A 27,891-nucleotide genomic window follows, 5' to 3' on the forward strand; every position below is an offset into this window, starting at 1 on the left:
TTGGGGTGAAGGAGTGACTTGGCAGCATACTGCACAGGAACAAAGCTTTGGGATGGGGGTGGCATGCCCCAGCTCCTTCACAACAGTCTGACATTGTTGGCCACAGGGGGACATGTCACTTGAGGTGTCCCAAGAAGCATTTTGTCATGTACATTCAATTGTTAGATAGCTAATTCCTGATTCCCACAATGTTAATGTGATGACATTTTTAAAAAATTAACCTTACCCTGATATATTTTTAAATTGTTTGGGCCTTTGAATAAGGAGCTGGGAAAATGGAAACTAACTAACTACAGGCTCATTGAGAACTGTATGCCCCTCCCCAAAACAACCCTACGTGCCTCCACCAAGTAGTTATGCAGCTTCTTCACCCCACTAGGGCTGCGATACAGGTCCCTCACCTCATTAATAAGCGACAAAGAGTCCTGGGGCACGTTATAGATTAACAGACGTACTGGAGCATAAGCTTTCAGGGGTGACTACCCACTTCGTTGGATGCATGTAGTGGAAATGTCCAGATTTCTGATCCTTGCCTGCATATTTATACCTGCCTCTGGAAATTTCCCCTACACACATCTGACGAAGTGGGTATTCACCCCCGAAAGCTCATGCTCCAATACGACTGTTAGTCTATACGGTGCCACAGGACTCGGTCGCTTTTTATCGATGCAGACGACCACGGCTACTGATACTTGACACCTCATGAATGTGAGACCCCTTGTCCCCATCTATGCCCCCTATGGTTCCCGCACCCCTTAGGGCCCCGCTGTGGCTAGGGCTGCACACAGCAGCTCCAGAGCTCTCTCCTGGCCCCCCACACGGCCGCCCCACATTCAGCTCCATCACTCCTCCCCCCCGGTGAAGCGCCGCCTCTCGAGACGGGCCAAAGCTCCCGCCTCCACAGCAACACCCGCCCTCAGTCACCACCCCTCGCCGCCTCTAACCGTATCGCCGCCGAAGCACCGTGCCCGGGGCCTCCACACGCCATTTTGAGCGGTGTTTACCAACAACGTCTCGCGAGAAGACGGCGGCCAACAGCGTCGGGAACATGACCTGACGCTCAACATCGGGGGAGGAGGGGCGCATGCGCAAGACTCCGGAGCCGGTCACAGAGCGATAGGCGCGCATGTGCGTCAGAAGTCTCGCGAGGTTGGTGCGGGATACAGGTCTTTCAGGGTCGCTGTGGGTCACGTGGGGGTGCTGCCGCATGCCCCGGCTGGAAAGCGCGGCGTACCTACAGCAGCCTGGGGCGCGCCTCCGGCAGCCGCGAACGTGTCCTCCCGGGAACTCGCGTGTTCTCCACGCTCACGCTGCCGCGGGGGGTTTGAGCCCCTCAGTAGTGCCATGCTGTGGAGGGGCTGGGGGTGATTTGTGGGGTGTAACGCCTGGGGGGGGGGGCTACCCAGCGCCGCGCTGGAGGGGCCACTGTGGCTGGGGTTGGGTAGGACCCCCGTCAGTTACTGTTCACCATGTCTCCAAGGGACGAGATCACCTGAGCACACGCCCAGAGACCGTGTGAAAAAAGAAGAGTGAATTCCTCAAGTAGACTAGGGAGATCCTGTCACAGCATTGAATGTTAAAGTCAGTCTCTTCTCTTGAGGAAATGCACTTGTATTCGTTCCCTAACGTTCAAGAAGCAGGCCCTACATGGCATGGCATGACTGAAGTTAGCCCACGAAAGCTTATGCTCAAATAAATGTTAGTCTCTAAGGTGCCACAAGTACTCCTGTTCTTTTTGTGGATACAGACTAACACGGCTGCTACTCTGAAACCTGTCAAATAAATTTAGTCTTCCAGGAGAGACAGCTGTACTACATTTTCTATCTTACCTTTAACTGGCAGGGTCGATTGGGCCATGCTAAATAAGACCAGCTTTGTTCTCTTCTGACTCGGGGAGAGTGAAGGCTTCTGCTAATGCATATGATAAACAATGCTGCAAGCGTTTCTGCTGCCACTATAGTTTAACTCTGAGCTGGAAGGACCACTTCTGCAAATGAATAGAGCCTTGCAAATACACGGGTATCCACTTTAGATCTGCGGATATCCGTGGGACCATTTCTGCGGATACCAGCATGGATGCAGATACAAATTTTGTATCCATGCATGGCTTTGATGGTAAGAGCGGGCAGGCAGCTGAGAGGAACTGGGGTGCAGATCCTCCACTTGCCCTGGGCAGAGGGCCTGGGAGGCAGGGCCAGGGGCGGCTCAGGCCCCATACCCAGGGCAGGTGGAGGGTCTGCGATGGCTCCCCACAGCTTCCTGCCCAGCTCTTACCTTGACTGGGCTGCAGCTCCCAGCTGCCCCACTCCCCAGCCAGACCTGGGTCGGGGAGAGTTGTGCTGGCAGCTGGGGGGAGCCTGGGTCCCTCCACCTGCCCTGGGTGGGGAGCTGTTTGGGTCCCATGCCCAGGACAGGGGGAGGGTCCGCTGCAGCTCCCCGCAGCTGGACTCAGGGGGTGGGGCTCAGATAATTAGCCCCTCTACTGATGCTAACACTGATGGCACAGTTGGGAACTAATATAAATAAACGTTTGTGGTGTATAGTGCAGTTTAGACCCTTAGTCATAGCACAGTGTGTCACAAATATTTTAATTGTTAGTCCTGCAGCTCCAATACACTTTAAGAGAGCAAGCTAGATTCTACTATGGTTCACACAATCAGCTAATTATTTTTAAGCTAGCAATGATGCACAAGCTGGGGGAAGGGAAACAACTTTCAGCTCCTCCATGAGTCTCAACTGCTTGTAGTTAAGAAGAAAAGTATTTTCTTCAATCAATTGAGCACATTTGATCTGGAATTACTCACAAATGTTGAGTTTTAGTCACTTTTTCAGCTACAACCATAGTTTTATCACAACGTATATTATTATAGCCAATGAACACAGATAGTTCCATATACGTTGTGTGTCTTGGAAAGCTGTACAAAGATGCACTATATACAGTGTAGTTAACCAGAAAGCTTTCACTTCATTTTATCACTTGTACAGGTGGATTCCCCTCCCCCCCTTTAAATAATTTAGTGATTATTTAAATTCTAATGAAGGTCAGAAATTGACGACACTAGCTAAAGCAGGAAATCGCCTTAGAAAGACACGGTGCAAGGTTCTTTGCAGTGCTATCCCAGTGCAAGGTGTGCATTATTTTGCAATACAGACAACAGGTACTTGAGACCACCAAACTAATGTCACAAATGATCACAACTGAATTGGTCTTAAACGTGGGCAGCCTAGTCCATCCTTAACCTACTGTTTCTCTCACTTATATCTAATTTTTTGTTTTTAAGTGCTCCGACTTGGCTGTTTAATTTCTAAGGAACCTTTATTTGATGTTACATTCACATGATATTTATATCACATTCCTTTTTTAGTAATTAATATTTGTGGTATTTAACTTGATTTCAATTACTTTTCAAAAGTTTGTAGGTTTTAGCTGCATATGCCATTTCACTTTTATAAAAATCAGTACCATAAGTTAAAGTTCCGATTTAATACATTTTTACATATACACCTCTACCTCGATATAACACTGTCCTCGGGAGCCAAAAAATCTTACCGCATTATAGGTGAAACCGCATTATATCAAACTTTCTTTGATCCACCTGAGTGCGCAGCCCCACCCGCCACCCAGAGCACTGTTTTACCACATTATATCCGAATTCGTGTTATATCGGGGTAGAGGTATAGTTTGAGAGTGGGCAAAATTAAAGAGTTTGTTTATTCACAGGTCACTGACTAGGACCCCAATTCCTGCAAAGACTTAAGGATGTGAATAGTTTGAGTATGGACCTATTCATGTGCTTAAAGTTGAACATGTGAAAAGTTTTTGAAGAATCACTTTATCAGTGTTTTCTAATAAAGTGTGTACAGTTTGTGTACACCATTTTTGCATGTACCCACATTTATCTAAATCAATCTTGTTCATGAGCACGAGTCTTCAAACCATATAGGCTTATAGGAAACACAAATTACGGTGTTAGACCCAACTGAATTTCACTCTCGGCCGTAACTCAGTCAGCCAATTGTTAATTAGCATTGCAAGTATACTGAGTCATAAAGCACTTTGTCTCATTTTTATATAATAAAAACCTGTGGGAGGTTTCACAGTATGAACTATCTGTATATTGGATTTTAAAGAGATCTGACCCAAAATACCATAAGATATGTTTTAGAATTAGCCATCTTGTAACAGGTTTGTAATTAGTCACATCGGCACCCATCCTTTATTCAATTGGGGCTGAATTCTAATCCCCCTGTACAAAGTAAATATTCAGGCTTTGCACAGGGCACCTACAGTAAGTGGAGTTGGGTGGTGGGGGAGAATCCTGCTTTCCCAACCCACAGCAGGCACGAAGGAGTCAGTTTTATTTTGCAGCCACAACTGCATCATCTGGGATCTATCAGAGGCTATAACCTGCTATATGCCCTCCACCGCGGGGTTTTGGCCAATGGATAGATGTAGTTGTTGGACCCATGTGAACTCTCTCTCCATGTTGCTGCCATGAAGCACTGCTCTGCTGTACAAGAGGTGCAGAGTACTCCTGCAGGGTCTCCCACCCTCCCTCCCACAGTGGAGCTGTATATTGTTGCTACTGCTCTTTAGACCTGTATCCCACACAAGACGTTGGCATTGAATGTAGGGCAAATCCTGTCCTCATGGGTAACAGATCTATTAACACAAATTAGAAGATATAGAAGTTACCCACTGCTCTACCTGAAGTTACTTTTGCATCATTATTCTATATTTTTAATGGTCTCATTATAACAGTTAAGGGGGTGGTAATACAGAATCCTAATGATATTACATAGAAAACTGAGTGATAAATCTACTATGCATAATTCAGATTCTGGTTTAACATGGGATTTATATGTAGACAACAACAACAAAATAGCACACCTGACTCCCAGAAAATTTAGTTTTTGTGGTGAGTATTAACACCACAGTATATGGTACCAGGTGGACAGAAAGTAGTGAAAAAATGCTACAGTACTAGCTACATAAAAGCAAATGTTACAAAATTAATTAGGGTTTTCACTTACCGAAGAATGAAGACCTAAATATATTTTAAAAAGCTCAAAAGACTCCACCTTAAATCATGGACTTTTTAAAATAGTTTAAGTATCTGATTTAATAATCTGTGATGTCTGAAGAATTTATGGAGTATCCACTTGAAAACTGGATCAAAATCTTTCACACTTGGTATAGGAAAGCAAGCAAACATTTTTATTTGAACTTTATTGCTGCTCTATCATAGCAATACAGAACACACACAAACAAAAAGGAGTTAATTAACTAAAAAGCCTTAAATGCATTCTATCTTTTCCCCAGTTTTGAAAAAGTAACCTTATACATTTTTCAACATAATACCTGCAATGACAAGATTGGAAAACCAACACAAGATAGTCCACTGAAAATCTGAGATTGTCTTTATAAACACAACATGATTTGGGATCCCCTTCAACTCTTCCAGTGCCCAATCCTGCAAAACACCGGGCTATCTAAATTCCCATTCATATTATTAGAATTTCCATAACCAGTCAATTCCATGCAGGATCAGTACCCCGCCCACTCTCATTCAATTACATGAGAAACTCAGAGATTTAACTATCTGAACTAAACTAGACAAAAAACAGTTATGTCCTGCTCAGCTTTTGCTCTGGGCCCAGTAGTACAAAGAGAGGGGCAGATCCAGGCTTCTCTGGTAACTATGGTACGTATATTGTTTGTGATGAAAACATATTAGCAAACTGTTTTTTGTTGTTTTTTTTAAAAAGAGTTCTTCCAATGCTCAAATTAGGTTACTGCAGTAGTTTAGCACATTGGCTATTTCCTAGAGGATATTCCTAATATATTCTGTGGGATAAGGCGTCCTGACGTAGAGCTCTGTTGAGAATCTGCATTCCCCAAACCCAGAACCATTCTGGCATGTACTGTACAAGCAGAAACTACAAAAGAGAGGGGGAGAAAAGGTTAAAGGATTTGTTCTGTCTAGGTAAACTTGCAGTTTTTCGAACTACCATGAAAGTACAACTCCTTTTCTGAACATCAACACTTATTATTTTACATTAAATAGAACAAACTACAGAATATGACAATTAAAATTAAAAAAGAAATGCTGTAACTAAATATAATGTTATGGACCTTACAACCACCTTACTCATACAGGTGTAAGATCAGGCTCTGCAAATATATCTTAGTTGTTTATTCATAAATTCCATGCTCTCCCCTTCATTTCTTCCTAATCTCCACCCCTTACGTCCCCCCTTCTTTCCCACTTTACAAAATGATCCAAATTAACCAGGAGATGTCATTAGTGCTCACACCAGTCCCTTTGCAAAGTGAGGTTATGGGCACATACTGTGCAATTAAAAAAAGGAAATCTACATTAAACGGAGAGACATTTTCAGGTAGTTGTGGCTAAAGATGTGGATTTTGTAACAATTTTTTTAAACACAACAAATATTTTCAGGAAATTTTAAGTATAATTCAATGAAAACAGTTACTGAACTGTGACATATTCAAGTTAAGAGAGGTGCAAGATGTTATATAAGAACACCATACTGGGTCAGACCAAAGATCCATTTAGCCCAGTAGCTAACAGTGGCCAATGCCAGGTGCCCCATAGGGAATGAACAGAACAGGTAATCGTCAAGTGATCCGTCCCCTGTCAACCATTCCTTGCTTCTGGAAAACAGAGGCTAGGGACACCATCCCTGCCCATCAAAGCTAATAGCCATTGATGGACCTATCCTCCATGAACTTACCTAGTTCTTTTTTGAACCCTGTTTTAGTCTTGGCTTTCCCAATATCTTCTGGCAAGGAGTTCCACAGACTGACTGTGTATTGTGTGAAAAAAATACTTCCTTTTGTTTGTTTTAAACCTGCTGCCTATTAATTTCATTTGGTAACCCCTTATGTGTTTTTGAATGCAATTTTTTTTTAATTTGCGCTGCAAATTAAAAGTAGCAATCATATTCTCCCTCTCCTCCTAAGGCAAAATATGAAGTCCAGTCATAATTTGATTAAACATGGAAGCGGTCAACCAGTGCCTCTGGTTTAGGTTAATTGGTTTGTGCTGCTGATTAGAACAAATGTTCAAAACTTTGCACTTGTTTTAGCTTCTCGACTCCCATGAAAATCAATGGAAGCCACAAAATTAAATTTCCCCCTTCGAAAAAGTAATGAGATTTACTAATGTAAACTAGTTGGATTAATTATGTTACCTGAATAGAATGGATCCAGTATCCTGTAGTCCTTCTGGATATCCCAAGGGTGGAAACAGCATGATGTGCATATACTTTAGCTGAAGGCACAAAAAAAAACTTGTTTGACAGAATGCGATCACCAAATTGTGTCATGTTTGTGGAGATGAAGAATGGGATTAAACTCTGAATAAAGATTCCTTTTGAAGCATATTCGTAATGTAGTGCTCTACTGAAGTGGTCCAAGTAGGCCTGGTAAAATAAAAGCAGAAAATTAGGATTCCTCAATTTTGCATGGGGAGGAGCGGGGTAATAAAGCCTTCGTGTAAAGTATTATTAAAACTAGTATCTTGGACAACTATACTACTATTCTGACAAAAGGGTTATAAAAAAGAAAACCTATATTTTGACATAGATACTAGAAAAAAATCCAAAATATGTTTTTATGGCATGACCATGATTTCCAGTTTTCAGCATCTATTTGTGTTTTTCAGCAAATTATAGGAGACCCAGTTAATTAGTTTAAAGGTATGTCAATTTTTAAGACCCTTACTTCTGGCTGAAGTGTTGCACCTACTATTGCTGCAAACACTACCTGAATTTACAACCAAAATATTTTTTCTTTAATACCTTTTTTTTTTTCCAGTTTACTTAGTGCATTAGACAGCACTGTGTAGCGTTATTTAGGTCCTGCTCCTGCAAACATTATACAGGTGCTTAACTTTTCATGTGCACGTAGTCTCACTGAAGCTAACAGAAGTACTCGTGTGTAAAATTACACACATGCATGTTTACAGAATTAAGGCCTGGGCATGGCCCAAACACCTTCCTCAGCTCATTTTACTCCCCAGTGTAAAAACTAAACTTTAGCATCATAAACCTGATAGTGGGGACTATGGAAATCAAGCACAGCACAATAAATAAGTTTGGTGCACTCTTATCATAGTAGTAACATTGCTGTAATGTTGTCTGCTGCATTGCTATCATAATAAATGGTTAGTCAGATGCCTGCGATATCAGTGCAGTGCTGGTAACTAAGTGGCCAGCCAGTACGATCCTGGATTCCCACATGTGCACATACTTTCTGCATTGCTCCATGACTCATGGGATTCTCTCCCACAGTTGCTCATGGGGCGTAGTGGGAAAAAGGGAGTCATCTTCCCTTCCCAAACTCACTCTGCTTGTGGAGGGGAAACAAACGAAACATGAACAAAACAACCCCCGCCCCCCAAAAAACTTTAAAAATAAAAATAATATGCCTGAAGCAGAAACTGAACCTGCAATGTCAATAGCCCCACTAGTGCTTCTCTAACTCCTGGTAGCCTTGGCTGTGATCCTGCAAACACTTAGCCTGTTAGTAGTTCAACTGAAGTCAGTGGGATTACTCACATGCTTAAAATTAATAAAGTGTTGAAAGGATTGGGACTGTCGTAATCCTACCCCTTCATGGGATCTTGTATGGAGGAGGCAGGAAGTCTCTGATACTAGTTCTACTGCTATCACGAGGATTTTGGTCACTTCTAAAACTTCTAGGCACTACTGTAATATTAATATATGAAATTCCACATCTAGGTAAGTGAGACATTAAGGCACATCCTTTTCTCTAAATTTTGCAAAAAATAGCACTTTACTGTTCTGAAACTGACATTTAATAAAGGATTAATTTAACAACAAAAAGAACTACCAGCAAGTAGCTACACTAAACTACTTTTAGAGGTTTACTATAATCCACAGCAAATTACTGGGAACACTATGCCACAAACTTAAAAAAATAGTGTTATATGAGAACCTGAGAGTCTCATGTTTTAGCTAGGTAGAATATATCTTAAAACATCTGAAATGACCTGGGACTTGCCCTGTGGGGGTGCCTAGAGGGGAGAGGCAGAGAATGAAGTCCAGAGCCTTCCCTCTCCCTCTGTAGGGAGAAGGCACAGTCCTTGTGCTTCAGACGGCCCAGGCTAGCATCATTTGTGACACCAGCCATTCTAAATGGACCAACAGGTAAAGCCATTTTTTGTATAGCATTTACCAAATGGTGCCCTGATCCACGACTGGCGCTCTTAAGAAGTACCACAATACAAATAAATAGCCTCACGCCCCTCTGCACAAGCTAGTGAAGCTCAATTGGCATGGTAGGGTTAAGCACATTCTGCACCCTGGCTTACCTTGGAGGCTGAATACGCTGCCATCTGTGGTGTGGGTTTGCAGCAGGATCCAGAAGAAACATTCACAATCGCACCTCTTTTCCTCTGTACCATCCCTGGCAGCACTATATGCACCATCATGTTAGCGGCAGCAATATTTACATTGACAATTTCCCATAGTTTGTCCTCAGACAACTTGGTAAAATATTCCGGGTAGGTATAAAACACTCCTACATTATTCACCAAAATCCCAATGTCTTTGTCTCTGAGGGCTTCCTTAATGGAAGAGTAAATCTCACGACCTTTGCTGAAATCTGCTACTATAACAGCAGTTTCAACGTTATAGGTTTCGGTTATGTCTTTAGCTACGGCCTCCAGCTTCTCTTTGCTCCGGCTGATTAAGATAATGTTGATGCCACGGCTTGCCAGTTCTTCAGCATAGGCTTTTCCAATGCCAGCTGTGCTACCTACAGTAGAAAGTAAGATAGTAATGTGGAGATACAGCAGCTAATATGGTGACCCCAGTTTTCTGTTTCCACTTTTATTTCATTATGATATTGTTCCCCCTCAAGGTGATAAGAAATAAATGATCAGCCCTGATCTCAATAAAGCCATGCCAGAGAGAGACTTGTCTGTTACAATCAGTTAAAACCCCAAATCATAAAGTAGTAAATGTAACTATGAGAGTGGCGTAGGGTTTAAAACACAGGATTAGAAGACTGAGGCAAGTCTAGTGAAGAGAGTATGTCAGAGGTGCAAATTTTACCCTGAGCCAAATCTGAGTGCTTTGTGAAAGTCGTTATACAAAGAACGTGAACAAGATAGTGGGTACATATCTGCCTGCCATTCTGCTCCTCCAGTAGTCACTTTTCAACTAGAGGTCTCTGCTCATCTTCTTAGATGTCAACAGCTTCTGAGTCTGATCAGACATGCAGAAGCAGCAGAATCGCTAAGTAAAGGAAAAAGAATGGCAGAATCCAGTAATATCTGCATGGAAAGAGGTTGTGTCAGACTGTAAGAGCATGACTGAAGTCAGTAGGACTCCCTAAGCTCTGAGACACTGGATCCTCTGTTTAAAAAGGGAGGAAAACTATTGCTGGAGAGTTTAATTGTCAATGCTGTTATTTCAGGGCCAGTATTTACTATGAAAAGTCCAGATTCATCTGAAAAATAGCTCCACAAAATATAGTAACATATATCACCAACGGGTTGATCATTACTAAGGGCAAGGAGGGGAAAAGCATCTTTCAAATCAAACACAAGTACGACTGGCTTTCAGATAAAAATAACAGACACACTGTTGCGTTCTCTTACCAGTGACTACAGCCCATCTTCCATACTGCTTGACAAAATCAGCCCTGCTCACCAGCTTGGGGATGAAATGCAACCTGATCAAGCTGTAAGAATCACACACAAGAGCGAAGCATTTTCTGGCCACATACCAGGCTCCAACTAAAGCCAGCGCCTCCATATAACAACTGCAGGAACGACCAATCTCCCTATACAAGAGGTAGAAACTGTCAACTGCAGCCATGGCAATCAGAAATCTAAAAAAGAAAACACAGGTGATAGATAAGCAATTATCAAACCCCTCTGTTTAGCAGAACACAAATATTACACTGAGCATAGCTTTAGAACACAGAATAATCTGATTGAAATGAGGTGGAATTTTATTCTTTTTGTACTGATGTTTAGTAACATTTCAAGATGGAAGGAAGCCAGGACACCAACACAGAACCATGCAACTGTCGAACATTTGGAAAGTCCACCGTTAACATCAGCAGTCTGACTTTCCTTTTCCCATAATGTAAACCAGTTTATCACCACCTCCCCACAAAATAAGATGGTTTCAAATCCACCCTACTTAAAATCCTGATCTATAGTTCATCTTTTCTTGGCTTCTTGATTGCAATGCTTCCCCAGACAGCAACAAAAATGAAAAAGGTTTAGAAAACCTGACCTATTAGGAAAGGTAAAAAAATCTGTGCATATTTAGTCTTGAGATAAGACGACTAATGGGGGACCCGATAGCCTTCACATATGTTACAAAGAGGATGTTGATCAATTATTCTCCATGCCTAGTGAAGGTAAGGCAAGAAGTAAGGGGCTTAATCTGAAGCAAGGAAGATTTTGGTTAAATATTTGGAAAATCTTTCTAATGATAAGGGTAGTTAAACACTAGAATAGCCTTCCAGGGGAGGTTGTGGAATCCCCATCATTGGAGGTTTTTAAGAACAGGCTGGAGAAATACCTATCAGGGATGGTCTACGTTTACTTGGTCCTGCCTCAGGACAGAGGACTGGACTCCATCCTTTCCAGCCCTACATTTCTACGATTCTTGGTGTCCCAAGTCCTATCTCCAGACTGTCACATGAATGATGATTTCACCCATCCTACTGCATGTTCCCACCAATGGGCAATCCCCTACAACACCTCTAATTCCCTATTACCTCCAAGATCAAAACTGCGGTCCTTGTTTTGAAGACACTACATGGCCTTGCACTGGCCTCGCGCTCATTTCTTCATGCCTACTTCTGCTCATTCTGCACCTACCTCTTCTTTCTGTCCCAGCCCCCACCAATTTCACCACGATTGGTGCAAAATCCTTCCATTTTGCTACTCCAACTACCTAAAATTGTTTCCCTTTATCTATCACCTCCCCATCCCCATCCCCCATTTGGCTTTCCATTTCTTTTCAAATCTCAGGTGAAAAGATCACTTTCATCCCTCCTATATATTATTTAATTTCCTCTCTGCTATTGCTTTGGATTTATCTCTGTAATTGTATTATTTACTCCCGTGAAGCATTTGGGCATGTGAGACATTCAGGCTTGGCAGAATTCAATTTTTATTTTTTCTAATTTTGACAGATAATATCAATGTTTATTTTTAAGCTTTTTTCTATTTTTATCAACTTATATTTTCATAGTTTCACAAAATTTGGGGTTTAAAGATTTTTTTTATTACCTATTTATATCTGCACAGTTGCAGGAAAGTGTTGAGGTGTCAGACAATTATTTAACAACAGCCTCTAACAAGTTCTCAAGAAGAATTTCTCTTAGTTTGCTAATCTTTAAATTTCAATCATCATCTACGGAAATACTGTTTAGTCAGTTTGTGTGTGGTGAAATAGATACCCACATTTACCGATAAAAATCTAATCTTTCCCAGCCTAAAGAGGCTACATACAGCATATAGTTGCAACATATTGTACATATTCTACTCCTACAAGTGCTTGTAAAATGTTTTGCCTATGAACATTATTTTCTGCTGTTATGATTGCAACACATAGGAACTGGCAAGAGATTAGAATTAGAAACAGGGAGTTAGAATTCCACAACAGGATAAAGAAGTTTATGTGAACCACTCCTCTCCGTTAATTAAAGACATGCACAGTTCAGGATTTGTATAGTTACTTGCTAATTATGGGATGCATATACTGTAGCTTGGATTCAGAAAATACTGTGGAAAGTGCAGCCCACTTGCAATCTAACAGAATTCAATGCTAGTTTTGTCAATGTCTTCAACATGATCATGAAGAGAAGCTATGAGATTAATGTAGTTCTACTGGTCAGACACACAGGGTGAAACAAAAAAGCAAGCTCCTGAAAACCTGTGGTTACAGTCATAAAATACAGTATGGGGAAGAGGGGTGGCTTAATAAAAAAGACTTTCTGTCCCAACTAAACTTCAACTCTGGCTATTCTGTTCTGACCTACCTATGTTTCTCCTATTGTTTCAGTTGAAGATATTCTTCCATTTCTCTCCTAAATTAATATGCAGTATTCCTAATTTTGGAATATTAAGTTATATGCCACATCCTACTTGCGAAATGACTACATTTTAGTGAAGGGTCTATGGACCCATATATTGTCTATAAAGCCCATTGCAATCTGCTTCTTTTGGATAAAACATACTAATTGTGAAGCTTAATAGGCATGTGAAAAATTATCATCACTTTGAGCTAAATTGAACAGCATATTTCTTATTTTACTAGATCAAACTATAGTCCATCTTCTTAGTATGCAGAAACAAGCAAAAACTAACAAACATAAAGGTTCACATGTTCAAAAGTACATGCCCAATGCGCACACATCTAAACTGAGGATTTGTAAACTCTCCAATGGCTCCAACTTGTGTATGTACCCTGGGTTGTTTACAAAACACTTGGAAATGTGGGTCAAAATGCTGATCTCAAATTCTAGTTTGTTGGCCAAAAGACCATAAAGTTCATGCAGTACTAATGTAAAATGTAATTTTGTGCATGTGAATTGTCACCATATAAAAAGCTGAATTCAGCTACATGAGTCTTTTCAACAGCCTATTATTTATTCTGCAGCCATTAATTACGCTTTCACTGATTATAAGTGGCCATCAGTTTACAAGCTAGTAATTTCAAAAACTGATTTTGAAATCGTGTCAGATACTACACATACTGCTGATTCATCATGCCAATATTTGTGGTTTTACAAATATATTTTCTGAAGTTTTATCCTGCCCTAATATTTTAGCATTCCATGTTGTTGTGTGAGAGAGACGCACCCACACCAAAGGGCAAACAATCTATGCAGGAGATACTGTTGAAACTGACTATATACAAAGTGCTGTAAAACACAAGCTTGAGAAGGAAAAAAAAATCACTTTTTCTGCTAACCTCTTTCAGCTAGTCATTACTTGTAATAGAAGTACGTAATACAGACAGAAGGGCAGTTTTTAACTTGATGTTATCCCTTTAGCTGCCCTCACAGATTTAATGCTCTTATCAGATAATCCCGGCAGGTTGTTTGCTTCTAGAATGTTTCTAGTCTGGTCCACCAAACCACCACCCTCTCTGTATTCAAATGCGGTCTTAAAACTTACCTCAACTGCAACAGCCCACAAGTGATTCAATTATAATATTTTAAACAACTTTGTTTTCCCACCCATTTGTACACATACCTAAACTGAGTTACTATATGATCTACTATTTACTTGCATCGCCCCACTGCCATAGTATCCAAGTACCTTCTAACTATTTCAAAACAGAAATAATCTCTCTCCTCTCTCTCATCCTGATGGAGAAACAATGTGGCTAGTTTGCCTGTTAACCCTTGTCCTTCCCCTCCCTATTATTTGTACCTTCACTCACCCATATCATATCTATTATAAATTTGTCAGTTCTTCAGGGCAGGGACCTTATCTTTCCATTTGTTCTCCAAATCATCCACTGCACTTCTGGCCATTATGAAATAAATGATAATTCTTTGAAGTCATAAAAATCTCAAATTCCTGAGAGAGTCTGAATTTATTTTTTCCAAACTAAGTAAAATAAAATACATTTTGTATTCATTTAAATCTGAAAACCGAAATTAACTTCACATTTTTAAGGAGGAGGAATATCTTCTATCAGATGCTGCTGTGAGGGGCTCTAACTGAGAAGTAAAATCATTTTAATTTTAAATTTATCTCTATAAAGGCAGTGGCAAAACTAAAGATAAACCTCCAGTTTTAGGGACCAATCTGTGGTGGTGCTTTCAACAAAATATGTTAAAACAACTTCAGGAATGATTGGCGGATTAGACCCTTTTGAATAGTATTAAACACGCTGAAGTTTGCATGAGGAACATGGATGTTTTACTGGCATTGGACATCAAACAGAAAAAAATTGACTCCCAGTTCGGGTTGCCACCTGTCCAGGTTTTCCCAGGATCGTTCCTTTTTGGAGGTAGTTGTCCCAAGAAACCTGTAATGGAGGCTTAGTATACACTGGCAGCTGTCCAGTTTTATGGGCTCAGGATCATGCTGTCTGTCTCTTTTTTTGTACCTCAGAGGTGGCAACCCTTTCCCACTGCAGATGGGAAGGATTAAGGGCCTGGGGAAAACAATACATTGGTGTAAAAAAAAATCTAGTCCTTAACTGACCTAAAAGTGCCCCTTTAATTAATGCATGCATGACGCTCTCAGTACCAAAGGCATCATCTTAAGAGGAAAAAAAATTCAAGATCAATACAATATAAAAGAACCTCTGCTTGTTAACAGAACTCTCCATAAGACTCAACCAAAGTCTGCCCAAGCTAATAGCTCTTACACTATGTCCAGAGGGCTGCCAAATGCAGATTCTGGTGAACTGCTGAGGACAGCAGACTATACAAGCATGCCTTTGCTGTGAATGTCCGGCCACCAGGAAAGTAATTCCAGAACAGACCTGACAGATCTCAACTTCCATGGTGGGGCATTTTCATTTCTTATTCATAGAGCACTGTAAGTGTACGTGACACTTTCCAGAACACACAGAAGGCTTAGGTCCCAGTCCTGAAGGGGTTACAATCTAATTTTAACAAATATAATACTGTATATAGCACAAGTACACACAGAAGAACCATTGTGGAGGAGATTAATAATGGAAGATTACAAAAATAGGTAGGGTTTAAAGCGATGAAGGAAGCTGCTTGGCATACAGAAAAGGGGGCTGCATGAGAGATGGTGAAAAACCAGGAGTAAGAGGAAACCAAAGAAGTTAGAGAGGATCTGGAGGACGAGAGGGGAGTTTATGATGCAATGATGTTTGAGATGTATTAAAAATAGTAAATGGTCAAAACTCCTCAACTCTCTTTTTAAAAGTGGATGGTTCTATCTTTATTTCACTCACCGATGTTGACATTTTGATCTATTTTAACAATTACCGCCTGAGTAAATATATTCAGGATAAACTGCTTCTATTTTATCGTCATGTTTGTAAATTACCCAACTAAAACAGCTGTCTTCAGTCCTTATCTATACACATTGTTGCTCATGTGTTTCATGTTATTGAAACATGGTTTTTCATGTTATTACCCTACAGAAAACAGAACCACAGAGTCACTGGCCCAAGGAACTCACAATTTATACAAACACAAAATACAAATCAGATAGAAAATACAAGTAACCAGAGGATGGATTCTGCACAGTGCAAGTTTTATGTAAATAATATAAAAGTATAACAACAGATTTTACATCTAGAAATTTGACAGCAAGATACTCACACATCCATGCTTGAAGGAGTATCACAGAAATGCTAGGTCTCTCATCACTTGCTGGAATTTCACTCGTTCTTAAATACGTTATGGTTGGCTCAACTGAACGTGCCTAACTGCAACTATAATGCTACTGCACCTTTGAGAGGGCGTACAGACGTATTTTTAATCCTTGAGATCAGAAGCAACAGATCTTGGCATTACAGTCTGAATTTATTACCTGGGATGGCCTATAGCTGTATTAGCTATTAAATGGAGATGAGCCCAGAAAAGTATTGCAGCAGAGTCTGGGGTAATGCTCCTCAGTTGGCAAGTGACAGGATTGCCATGACCAATATAAATAAAGAGATTTACTTCCAGCCTGATGCACTCAAGATCTATTCTTGTGCCCTATGAGTTCAGTAAAGCACCATCACATTTTGAAAAAGACAGAAAGCTTCCAGGAAAATATCCTGGGACAGTCAATGCTACACTCTTTGTGAATCAGATAATCTTGCTTCAAAATTGGCCATGTTTCTCTTCCCCCACCACTCCACTCGCCATCTGTACCCCCATGTCTTTTGCCCCAAAACTCTTCAGTCCACACAATTCTATTTTATCTTCCAGCCCATTTGAAGCCTGCATGCATATATTATATTCCAAAATTATGCCTGCTTGCTTTGCTCCTTTAAAACGTTGTACAGACACATTTAATGCATTATTGACAAACACCTCCCGATATTTCTCTTGGTTTCTCTGTATTATTCTTCCTTGTATGCTATCGGCTAAGTCGACTCAAGTCTTTGCTGGCAGCAGCAGATGGAGATCTCTGGCAGCATACAGACTAGTAGGGGGCTACAGGTGGATAGCATTGGTTGAAGAGGATGCAGGGTCAGAGCAGCTAGGAGATGTGTTGATCCAGCGCATCCTATACCAGCAGGGTTCCTGACATAACTCAGAGCTGCCTTTTCCCAGTGGCAACTGCGAGGGAGCAGTACTACCACCTGTTTTCTCTGGTTGAATCACTCCCCTGTTGATCACAGCAGGAAGGAATCTGACCATATGCCTACTTTTGGTTCTCTCATCAATCACTCAATTTACACTGAAATTCACACAGCACTCTCTCTGGAATATTTGTTTCTCTGCTTTTCTCTATTTATTCACTTGTGTAAGTCAAGGCCATTTACGTACCAAAAAAACAGAAGTGGGACTGACACTTACCCACAAAGTATCCCCCCTTTCATCCTGAATGATTTCCCTTTGCTAACCCTGTCCTCTCTCTAGGCCAATCGTTCTCAAACTTTTATACTGGTGATCCCTTTCACATAGCAAATCTCTGAGTGTGACCCCCCTTATAAATTAAAAATACTTTATAAATGCTGGAGGCAAAGCGGGGTTGGGGTGGAGGCTGACAGCTCACGACCCCCATGTAATAACCTCGCGACCCCCTGAGGGGTCCCGAACTCCTGTTCTAGGCCATTGTCTCATATCAATACTTTTCTATTCTAAGATTTTTGACCCTGTCAGTTTCCTACCTTGCAGAATATTTACCTGTAAATTATTTAAAAAACAAATGCCTCCCCTCCAGCTTCCCATTAATAATTCAGTCCAAAAAGAGGCTGATTGTAGGTGGCATAAGCATACTCGCTTTATTTTTAATAGGTTTTTTCTTACCCGATAAGTCCAGACATTAGATCAGAACACAAGTCAAGAAACCCATAAATTTTACATACCCTGTGAAAAACTGGTCCAAGGTTTCTGGTTATACTTTTGAAGGCATTTTCTATTAAATAATAAACCAAGAAGCAAATCCTCTCCTAAGTTCTGCTCATTGCTTTAATAGTTTCAGCGTGAGAAGCTTCAAGATCAAAGTAAAACCTGGATAGCGGATTCTCACATTGCCTGGCAAGTGTATCAAGAGCGTCACTGGCAAACTACAGGTCATAAAGATCCAAAATCCAGGTTTTCAGATGTTCGGCTTTTAAAGAGGAGCAGTGGGTCTGACATTTCTAAGTCTGCATATTCTATAAAAAAGGTAAACTGCAAAATTATGTTTGCAGTGTAGCCATAGTACAATACACTGATATTACTTGAAGATTTTAAGGCTAGGACCTAACCATAGTTCAATGGGAATTCTCCCCACCCAATTTTCTTTTGGAGAAAAACAGTATTTATATCATTGTTGACGTAGATACCTTAAAAGGACCTGGATATAAAAGTGATAAGCCCACAATAGAATGAGTCAGTCGCATGGTAACCCTGGGGCATATTTATCCCTACTGAAAGCCAGAGTAATTTTAGAGACTTCAATTGAATTATACCTTTTTCAGCCACTCTAAATTTGGCCCATTACATTTTTTTTGCTATGGAAAACAAAATGCTCGTTTTTGTTTTGTTTTTCCAACGATGGAGATGAAATTTGTGAGTGTCATGACACTAGGGACAAACTGGGAGAATGATGTTCACTCTTTTTATAGAGAAAATGGAAATTCAAGAGACAAAAATCCTACTTAAGTCAACTATACATTACAAATACCAAGAGCATGGGTAGAACTGAAACAATTTTGTTATGGTTTCTAAATATTTAGAGCAGTCAATACACAATGATTATGAACGTTAAGAAATCATCAACATCAAACAGATCATCATTATTCATGTAATACTAACAATAAGACTTTGTGCTACATGGAAAGAGCAAAGTTATTATTTACCATTTTCATTCATGGGTTTGGAAGTAATTTATGAAGTGGGGAGAGCATCTCAATCCCTGTTTGGCAGATGGGAAAAATTAAGCAGAAAGTGATCTCCTGGGCTTCCAAGGCAATGCCCTACCACTGGACACTTACGCTCCAATTCAGTAAAGCACTTATGGATGTGCTTAATTGTATAAAAAAAGGTGTGCAAGTCCATCTTTGTTGAGCAAAACACCAACTCATGCTTAGTGCAGCACACAATATCTGACTTATATAAATACTTCATGCAAAGCACAGTCAAGCACTCAAAAGCCAAGAAAAGCCTAATTATTGCCCCACACACAGGCCTAATTCTGTGAGGCCGAAATTGGTTTCTTATCCGTGCTTCCCAGTTCCCCTATACGCTACATGTGGATTAGGAAGCAATTGTTAATTGCATACTATTAATTCAGAATGCTCATTTCCTTATTCAGCACACAAGATGCACAATGCACAGTGAAGGAGAAAGAGGTACAGCACTTATTTTTAAACAGCTTATTAAAAATAGAAGCAAAGAGGAAAACAATTGCTTTCAAAGAATTTTAAAAATACTAATTCCCACTGGGAAAATTATCTAGTTATTTTTAAATATTTTAATAAATGAAATATTCTGATACATTATTTCAATGCTTTACTGTATCTTCCCTGTTCAATGAATGCATCTCTGCTTCATTCACCGAGCACCATCCAACCTGAATGAGGCAAAGCAATTACCAAGAAGTAGGTTTCAGGGTAGCAGCCGTGTTAGTCTGTATCCTCAAAAAGAACAGGAGTACTTGTGGCACCTTAGAGACTAACAAATAGCTTTCGTGGGCTACAGCCCACTTCTTCGGATGCATATAGAGTGCATCCGAAGAAGTGGGCTGTAGCCCATGAAAGCTATTTGTTAGTCTCTACGGTGCCACAAGTACTCCTGTTCTTTTTACCAAGAAGTAGTGACTGTAGAATGCTGTAATATATGTTCTCCTCTCACCCAGACTTCCTCTCCCCACTTGTATCTAGAACCAGAACCATCATGGTTATAACCTAATTATTAAGGATTGAGTGGGCAAAAGGGGAAGGGAAGTGACACTTCATGTCAAAAATGACATTACCTGCTTCTAAGTCACTGACAACTTGGAAGAAAATGATCTTGAATGCTTTTGGATCAGTGTCCTAATAGATAAAGCACAAGATAGGGTACCAGTTGGTATCTGCCACAAACCATCCTTAGTGTGATTTGAACAGGATGACCAGCTCTTTAGGAACATAGAAAAAAAGCTGCATGATCATGGGGGACTTCAATCTGAGCAACAGACACTGGAGGTTTCATATGCTGCCAGTACTAAAACATCCTCAGAATTTCAAAACATAGACAATTTCCTATCTCAAAAGCATTGCAACCAACATGGGGGAATTCTATATTAGATCTTCTCCTGATAGAAGAGGTAGCTTGGGGTAGCTTAGATACAAGTGATCACATTTGTTATGAGCAAACCAAATAAAGTTCAAACCAGTAATACGTATACTTGGTGCTTTATAAGGGCTAATTTCATAAAACTAAACTATTATGAGCCAAATCACATTTAAACAGAAAAATGTGAATAATTGGGAATTGTTCAAGAACATTTTACTAGAGGCCCAAAAAGCCAGTCTCACAATTGAGAAAAAAAGATTGTACTGGCTAAAAAACAACTTGGCTTAGAGGGGAAGTAAAGGCAGCTGTAACAAATAAAACAATATAACAAATTGAAGGGGAGGTTGATTAAATAAGAAACTAGGAATTGTAGAACATTGATAAGGGAAGCTGAAAGAAACAAGGAACAATCTATGGGCAGTAGAGTTAAGGAAAATAAGAGAGGTGTTATTCTTTTAAAAAAAAATTAGGAACAAAAAGAATCCTAACAATGGTATCAGTCCATTACTAGATGGAAATGGTAGAGCTTTCAATAATAATGCAGAAAGTTCAATAAATATTTCTCTTCTGTATTTGGGGGGAAAAAACAGAGATAATGTAGTTCTCATATGATAAAGAAACACTTTCCATTCTAATAGTAACACAGAAGGATGTTAAACAGCAGCTACTACCAAAGTTAAATATTTTAAAATCAGCAAGTCTGGGTAACTTGAATCCAAGAGATTTAAAAGAGCCGGCCAAGGAGTTTGCTGGACCATTTGTGTTGATTTTCAACAACTCTTGGAACATTTGGGAAATTCCAGAAAACTGGAAGAAAGCTAATGCACCATTTTAAAAGGGTAAACAAGATGATTCAGGTAAATACGCCTGTCAGCCTGATATCAATCCTGAGCAAAATAACAGAGTGGCTGATACAGGACTCAAATAATAAAGAATTAAAGGAGAATAATATAATTAATGCCATTCGTCATGTGTTTATGGAAAACAGATCCTGTCAAACTAACTTGATATAGTCGGTTTGGTTTTTTAAATGGAATTACAAGTTTGGTTGATAAAGGTAATAGTGTTGCTGCAACATACATGGACTTCTGTAAGGCAGTTGACTTGGTACCACATGATATTTTCATTAAAATATTAAAATGTTACAAAACTAGCCTGGCACACATTAAATGGATTAAAAACTGTCTAATTTAGAGGTTTTATAATGTAGTTGTAAAAGGGGAATATCATTGTGTGGGTGTGTACAGGGATTGGTTTTGGGCCTATGCTATTTAACATTTTTATCAATGATCTGGAAGAAGACATAAATCACTAAAAAAATTTAAAGATGACACAAAAATTGCGTGCATGGTAAATAATGAAGAGAACAGGTCACTGATACAGAGCGATCTGGATTGCTGGGAAGCTGGGAGAAAATAAACAGTATGCATTTTAATATGATCAAATGTAAAGTCATGAATCTAAGAACAAAAAAAATGTAGCCCATATTTACAGGATCAACTGAACATGAGCTTGCAGTGAGATACTATGGCCAAAAGGGCTGATACAATTCTTGGATGTACAAACAGGAAAATCTCAAATAAGAGTATTCAGGTTATGCTACCTCTGTATTTGGCACTGGTGTGACAAATTGGAGAGAGTTCAAAGGAAGACACACAAAAGTGATTAAAGGATTGGAAAACATGCTTTATAGCGAGAGAATCAAGGCACTAAATTCATTTTCCTTAATTAAGAGAAGATTAAGGGCTGACTTGATCACAGTTTATAATACTTACATGGGGAACAACTATTTGATAATAGGCTTGTTAGTAATGATAATATAGCATTTAAGCCTGTTTATTTGCTTGAGATAGAATTTTAGATTTTGTTTGCCCATTTGTATTTTGAGGTTTTTAAAATACAACTGTTTGTGTCCTATATCCTTACTGACATAAGTGAACAAAGGCAGTGTGGGCTGCTTCTGCCTACAGCCAGATGGGGTTTTTAGAAAAATGAGAAAAGATAAGAAATAGAGTTAAAGTGCTGCTGGATAGGGTGGGAGTTTGTTATACAAATGTACAATTGAAGAACAGTTCTGCCTCAACTCCTCTCCCAAGACAAGGTTAAGCAACCAGTTGGGAGGGGCAAGGAGGATGAGGGAAGAGGTATAAGAAACAAAAGTAAAAGAAAAGGTGTCCCTGGCTGGTACATAATCTCACTCCCTACCCCCCTACCCCACTCCATGGGGTACAAAAGAGGTGGTACCAAAGCCCCCATACTCAAGACCCTCCAAAACAGAACAGGACCATAAATTGTAAGGGGTGGTACCAGGGGTGAGCACTACAGGTAGAGTTAAGCCTGTTAAGGGGAGCAGGAAGAGCTCTAAGGATGTATAGAGATGTGCATACATTTGCTTGTTAACCCCAATAAACATCACATTGCCTGCACTTTGGACTATGACCTTCTGCTTTCTTTCTGCGGGACAAGAACCAAGCTCTCTAGGGTGGGGGAGCCCTCATAGCACTCTTCAAGCTAGCAGAAAATAGGGTTGCCAACTGTCTAATCACACAAATCCAAACACCCTTGCCCCACCCCTACACTGAGGCCCTTCCCCCTGCCACACACCTTCCCCAAGGCTCTGCCCTGATCACTCCATCCCCCCTCCCTCCGTCGCTCGCTCTCCCCCACCCTCACTCACTTTCACCAGGCTAGGGCTGGGGTGCAAGCTCTGGGAGGAAGTTTGGGTGCTGGAGGGGGCTCAAGGCCGGGGCAGGTAGTTGGGATGCAGGATGGGGTGCGTGGTACAAGCTCTGGGAGGGAGTTTGGGTGCTGGAGGGGGCTCAGGGCTGGGGCAGGGGATTGGGGTGCAGGAGGGGGTGTGGGGTGTAGGCTCTGGAAGGGGGTTGGGGGTGCAGAAGGGGCTCAGTGCTGGGGCAGGGGGTTGGGGTACAGGAGGGGGTGCAGACTCTGGAAGGGAGTTTGGGTGCAGGAGAGAACTCAGGGCTGGGGCAGGGGTGCAGGAGGGGGTGAGGTTGTGGGCTCCAACCAGGAGGCGCTTACCTCAGGCGGCTCCCGACTGGTGGCACAGCAGGGCTAAGGCAGGCTCCCTGCGTACCCTGGCCCTGCACCGCTCCTGGAAGCGGCTGACATGTCCCTCTGGCAGCGGATCCTAGGTGGGAGGTGGGGCCCAAAGGGAGTCTCCACACACTGCCTGCGCTCCCAGGCACCGCCTCCGCAGCTCACATTGGTCACAGTTCCCAGCCAATGGGAGCTACGGAATCAGCACACAGGGCAGGGGCAGCACACGGAGCCCCGAGCCCCATGTCCCCCTCCCACCCCCCCATCTAGGAGCTGCTGCACATGCTTGCCACTTCTGGGAGCGGCGTGGGGTCAGGGCACGTAGGGAGCCTGCCTTAGCCCTGATGCACCCCCAGACTTTTAGAGCCTAAAATCTCCCGGTTTGGCTTCAGTAGCCTCCAGGAGATAGGGCCTGATACCAGGAGGGTTGGCAACCCTAGAAGAGAAAGGTATAACAAGATCCAACAGCCAGAAGTTGAAGCTAGACAAGTCTGAAGATTAGGTGTAAATTAACAACAATTTACCAAAGTCATGGTGGATACTCCAACACTAGCAACTTTAAAGTCAAAGTTGGATGTTTTCCTAAAAGATATACAGTACTCTCGTTCAAACAGGAATTAGTTCAGCGAAATCAATGGCCTGGGTTAGAAGAGGTCAGACCAGAAGACCACAGTGTGGTCCCTCCTGGTCTTATAGTCTAGAAAACCCACATCTCCCAACCTGTACTTAGAACCCCCTTCCCCTCACCCAGACCCTCTTCCTCCTCCTCCACATATACCCTGTAAGCCCAGACACCTTCTCCTCTGCCCAGATCCCCCTACCCAATCCCTGTCTCCCCAGACCCTCACTCTTCACATATCCCACACCCTGTCCAAACCCCCCATTCCCCTCTACCCAGAGGCTCCTCATCCCCCACATATACCCCCTAAGCCCAGACCCCCCTACCCAATCCCCTGTCTTCCTAGACCCTCACTCATCACATATCCCACACCCTGTCCAGACCCCTCGACCCGGACCCTTCTCCTCCACATATTTCCCTTCAGCCCAGCCCCTGCTGACGCCCCATACCTGCGCGCGCGAAGGACGGGGACCGGGCTGGCCTATTTCCAGTTCTCCCTCGGCCCCGCCCACTCCCAGACCACCTGACTCCTTGTTGGTAAGGTCCGGGGGCGGGACGCTCCGGACGCCGTTGCTAGAGGGCGCCGCGCAGGGGCTTCTGGGTCCGCCGTTGAGGTCGCCATGGTTACGGGAGAAGCGGTTGGTAGCGGTTGAGGCGGAGGGAAGGGGGTGAGTCTCCGCTCCGGGAAGGGAGGGGGGAGGGGCGCGCGCGACCCCGAAATGAGCGAGGGGGGATCCCGGCCGGAGAGGGACCCCATGATCAGTCCCTCACGGGGTGAGTTTTCTCCCCCCGGCACGGGAAACGGGAGGAGTGTGACGCCCCGCTGCCGGGGACAAGCGCTTCATGGGGGCAGGGTGACACCCCATAGGGGTGGGAGCGGGTTATGCACCCCCACTCAGAGGGGAGGAAATCTGCATGACACCCCCGGGGGGGGGGTCTGTACCCTACACACACAGGGTAGGGGATTTGTGAGACACCCATGGGCACAGTTTGCTTTCTATATTTGAGGGGGGCAGCTCCAGTCAGGCCAATGGGGCTGTGCACGGGGGGGGGGGGAATTCCGTGCTTGCCCACAGGGGGAGGGGGAGGGGCAACTTTAACCATAAATCCAGGGGCCACTTAGGCAACTGAAAACTCCAGTGTGGTGTTTTTGTTTGTTTTACAGATAATTTAGAAATTATCTAATAGGAGCACTGTATCTAATTCCTATATAATGAAAGAAAATTAAATATTAAAAAAATTAAATTAAATTAGACCCACTCAGCTCTAATATGAACATGTTCTGACATCTTTAAATTAAATTAATGGCTAGAACTGGAAGGGACCTTGCAAGGTCATTGAGTCCAGCCCCCTGCCTTCACTAGCAGGACCAAGTACTAATTTTGCCCTAGATCCCTAAGTGGCCCCCTCAAGGATTGAACTCACAACCCTGGGTTTAGCAGGCCAATGCTCAACCCACTGAGCTATCTGTCTTCCCTTCCCCCTCTCCCACCACCACAAGTCACTAGTCACTTAAGGACAATGGTTAGGTTTAAAATTGTAATGTATCTTACTCAGATACGCTTACTGAAGTCAGAAGTTTCAGAGTGGTAGCCCTGTTAGTCTGTATCAGCAAAAAGAATGAGGAGTACTTGTGGCACCTTAGAGACTAACAAATCTAAGCTTATGCTTAAATAAATTTGTTTAGAGACTAAGCTTAAATTTGTTAGTCTCTAAGGTGCCACAAGTACTCCTCGTTCTTTTTGCTGAAGTCAGAAGTGACCATCATGATCATCTAGTCTGACCTTCTGCAGCTTGCAGGCTACAGAACCTCACCCACTCAGTCCTGTAATAAACCCCTAACCTCTAGCTGAGTTACTGAAGTACTCTTTTAAAGACTACAGTTACAGATAATTCATCATTTACACTAGTTTAAACCTGCAAGTGACCCATGCTATAGAGGAAGGCAAAAAAAAAAAAAAATTCAGAGTCTCTGCCAATCTGACCTGGGGGAAAATTCCTTCCCGACCCCAAATAAAGTGATCAGTTAGATCCTGAGAAAGTGGACAAGACCCACCAGGCAGTCCTGTCATACCCAGGGGTGGCTCCAGGCACCAGCACAGCAAGTGCGTGCCTGGGACGGCAAACTGCGGGGGTTGCCTGCTGGTGGCTGAGGACGGTAGTCAGGCAGCCTTCGGCGGCGTGTTTGCAGGAGGTCCACCGGTCCCGCAGTTTTGGCAGCAATTCGGCGGCGGGTATGCCAAAGCCGCGAGACCGGCAGATCACCCACAGAAACGCTGCTGAATCCGCGTGACCACGGACTGCCCGCAGGCATGCCGCCAAAGGCTGCCTGACTGCTGTGCTTGGGGCGGCAAAAAACATAGAGCTGGTCATGCCATCCTCTCTATAAAGTTATCAAGCTCAGTTTTGAAGTCAGGTTTTTTGCTCGCACTGCTCCCCTTGGGAAGCTGGTCCAGAACTTCACTTCTCTAATGGTTACAAACCTTCGCCTAATTTCAAGCCTAAACTTGTTGATGTCCAGTTTATATCCATTTGTTCTGGGGTCCAAATTGGTGCTTAACTTAAAGAACTCCTCTCCCTCCCTGGTATTTATCCCTCTGATGTATTTATAGAAAGCAAATCATCTCTCCCCTCAGCCTTCTTTTTGTTAGACTAAACAAGCCAAGCTCTCTGAGTTTCCTCTCATAAGGTAGGTTTTCCATTCCTCAGATCATCCTAGTAGCCCTTCTCAGCAACCAATTTGAATTCATCTTTCTTAAACATGGGAGACCAGAACTGCACACACTTCTCCAGATGAGATATCACCGGTGCCTTGTATAATGGTACTAACACTTCCCTTTCTCTACTGGAAATACCTCGTCTGGTGCACCCCAGGATCGTGTTGGCCTTTTTCATGGCTGCATCACATTGATAGCTCATAGTCATCCTGTGATCAACCAATATACCGGGGTCTTTCTCTTCCTCTGTCACTTCCAACTGATAAGTCCCCAGCTTATAGCAAAAATTCTTGCTGTTAGTCCCTAAATGCATGACCTTGCACTTGGCACTATTAAATTTCATCCTATTTCTATTACTCCAGTTTACAAGGTCATCCAAATCTTCTTGTATGATATTCCGGTCCTCCTCCATACTGGCAATACCTCCCAACTTTGTGTCATTTGCAGACTTTATTAACACATGCCCACTTTTTATGCTGAGGTCAGTAATAAAAATGTTAAATGAGGAACTCTACTAGTAACCTCCTTGCATTCTAACAGTTCACCTTTCAGTATGACCTGTTGCAGTCTCCCCTTTAATCAGTTCCGTATCCACCTTTCAGTTCTCATATTAATCCCAATCTTCTCCAGTTTAATTAATAATTTCCCATGTGGAACTGTATCAGATGCCTTACTGACATCCAGGTAGATTATATCTACTGCATTTCTTTTGTCTAAAAAATCAGTTATCTTCTCAAAGAAAGATATTAGTAATTTTGTTACTACCTCTTGAATACAACAATTGAAACAACTGTAGAAAAATCTACAATTACTTTCTATCATTTAGACTACTTACTTTTTGCAGTTCACCGAGCTTGGAAGAGATCATTTAACTTTAGGAAACATCCTAACAGCCCTTTCTTACCTTAATCCCCTGATAATCAATACGTTTATAAACAAAATTCTGACTCCCTGCTTCAGGGGCACAAGCTGGGAGCAGTCTCCTGTCTCCTCTGCAGAACTCGTTATATTGCACTCAGGCTGCCTTGCCCCACCCCAAATCTGCCCATGATGACACC

General features: G+C 42.1%; 3 protein-coding genes across 10 annotated transcripts in view; 1 reads left to right on the forward strand and 2 right to left on the reverse strand.

Moving 5' to 3' along the window:
* Positions 1–1,062, reverse strand: part of MBTPS1 (membrane bound transcription factor peptidase, site 1) — a 43,727-nt gene extending 42,665 nt beyond the window's left edge. For both annotated transcript variants that reach the window (XM_034788447.1, XM_034788446.1), the window contains exon 1: positions 945–1,062. The gene's annotated coding sequence lies outside the window, so the exon portion shown is untranslated. The remainder of the gene's footprint in view (positions 1–944) is intronic.
* A 4,135-nt stretch (positions 1,063–5,197) lies between these two features.
* Positions 5,198–24,650, reverse strand: HSDL1 (hydroxysteroid dehydrogenase like 1). Of its 5 annotated transcripts, none has more exons than XM_034788579.1 (5): positions 24,566–24,650; positions 10,656–10,888; positions 9,363–9,808; positions 7,219–7,449; positions 5,198–5,940 (listed from the first exon to the last, which is right to left on the reverse strand). In XM_034788579.1, the coding sequence occupies exons 2-5, from the start codon at positions 10,873–10,875 to the stop codon at positions 5,839–5,841; spliced, it is 999 nt and encodes a 332-aa protein (XP_034644470.1). In that variant the 5' UTR covers positions 10,876–10,888; positions 24,566–24,650; the 3' UTR covers positions 5,198–5,838. The 5 variants fall into 5 exon arrangements, with proteins under 5 accessions (XP_034644470.1, XP_034644473.1, XP_034644472.1 ...); XM_034788582.1 differs by lacking the exon at positions 24,566–24,650 and adding an exon at positions 23,480–23,498; XM_034788581.1 differs by lacking the exon at positions 24,566–24,650 and adding an exon at positions 19,024–19,242.
* Positions 24,651–24,712: 62 nt separating this feature from the next.
* Positions 24,713–27,891, forward strand: part of DNAAF1 (dynein axonemal assembly factor 1) — a 32,316-nt gene continuing 29,137 nt past the window's right edge. For 2 of the 3 annotated variants that reach the window (XM_034788575.1, XM_034788576.1), the window contains exon 1: positions 24,713–24,784. The gene's annotated coding sequence lies outside the window, so the exon portion shown is untranslated. The remainder of the gene's footprint in view (positions 24,785–27,891) is intronic. The other variant, XM_034788577.1, reaches the window with a different exon arrangement.

Source organism: Trachemys scripta, chromosome 13 (assembly GCF_013100865.1).
Source record: "Trachemys scripta elegans isolate TJP31775 chromosome 13, CAS_Tse_1.0, whole genome shotgun sequence".
NCBI lineage: Eukaryota > Metazoa > Chordata > Testudines > Emydidae > Trachemys > Trachemys scripta.

Bases quoted from the DNA above. Each gene is read 5' to 3' on its own strand.
- HSDL1 (XM_034788579.1), bottom strand. From the start codon at position 10,875: ATGGCTGCAGTTGACAGTTTCTACCTCTTGTATAGGGAGATTGGTCGT. The intron at 9,809-10,655 runs GTAAGAGAACGC...TTTCTACTGTAG, and splicing joins AAGATGGGCTGTAGTCACTG to GTAGCACAGCTGGCATTGGA. The intron at 7,450-9,362 runs GTAAGCCAGGGT...TTATTTTACCAG, and splicing joins CAGCGTATTCAGCCTCCAAG to GCCTACTTGGACCACTTCAG.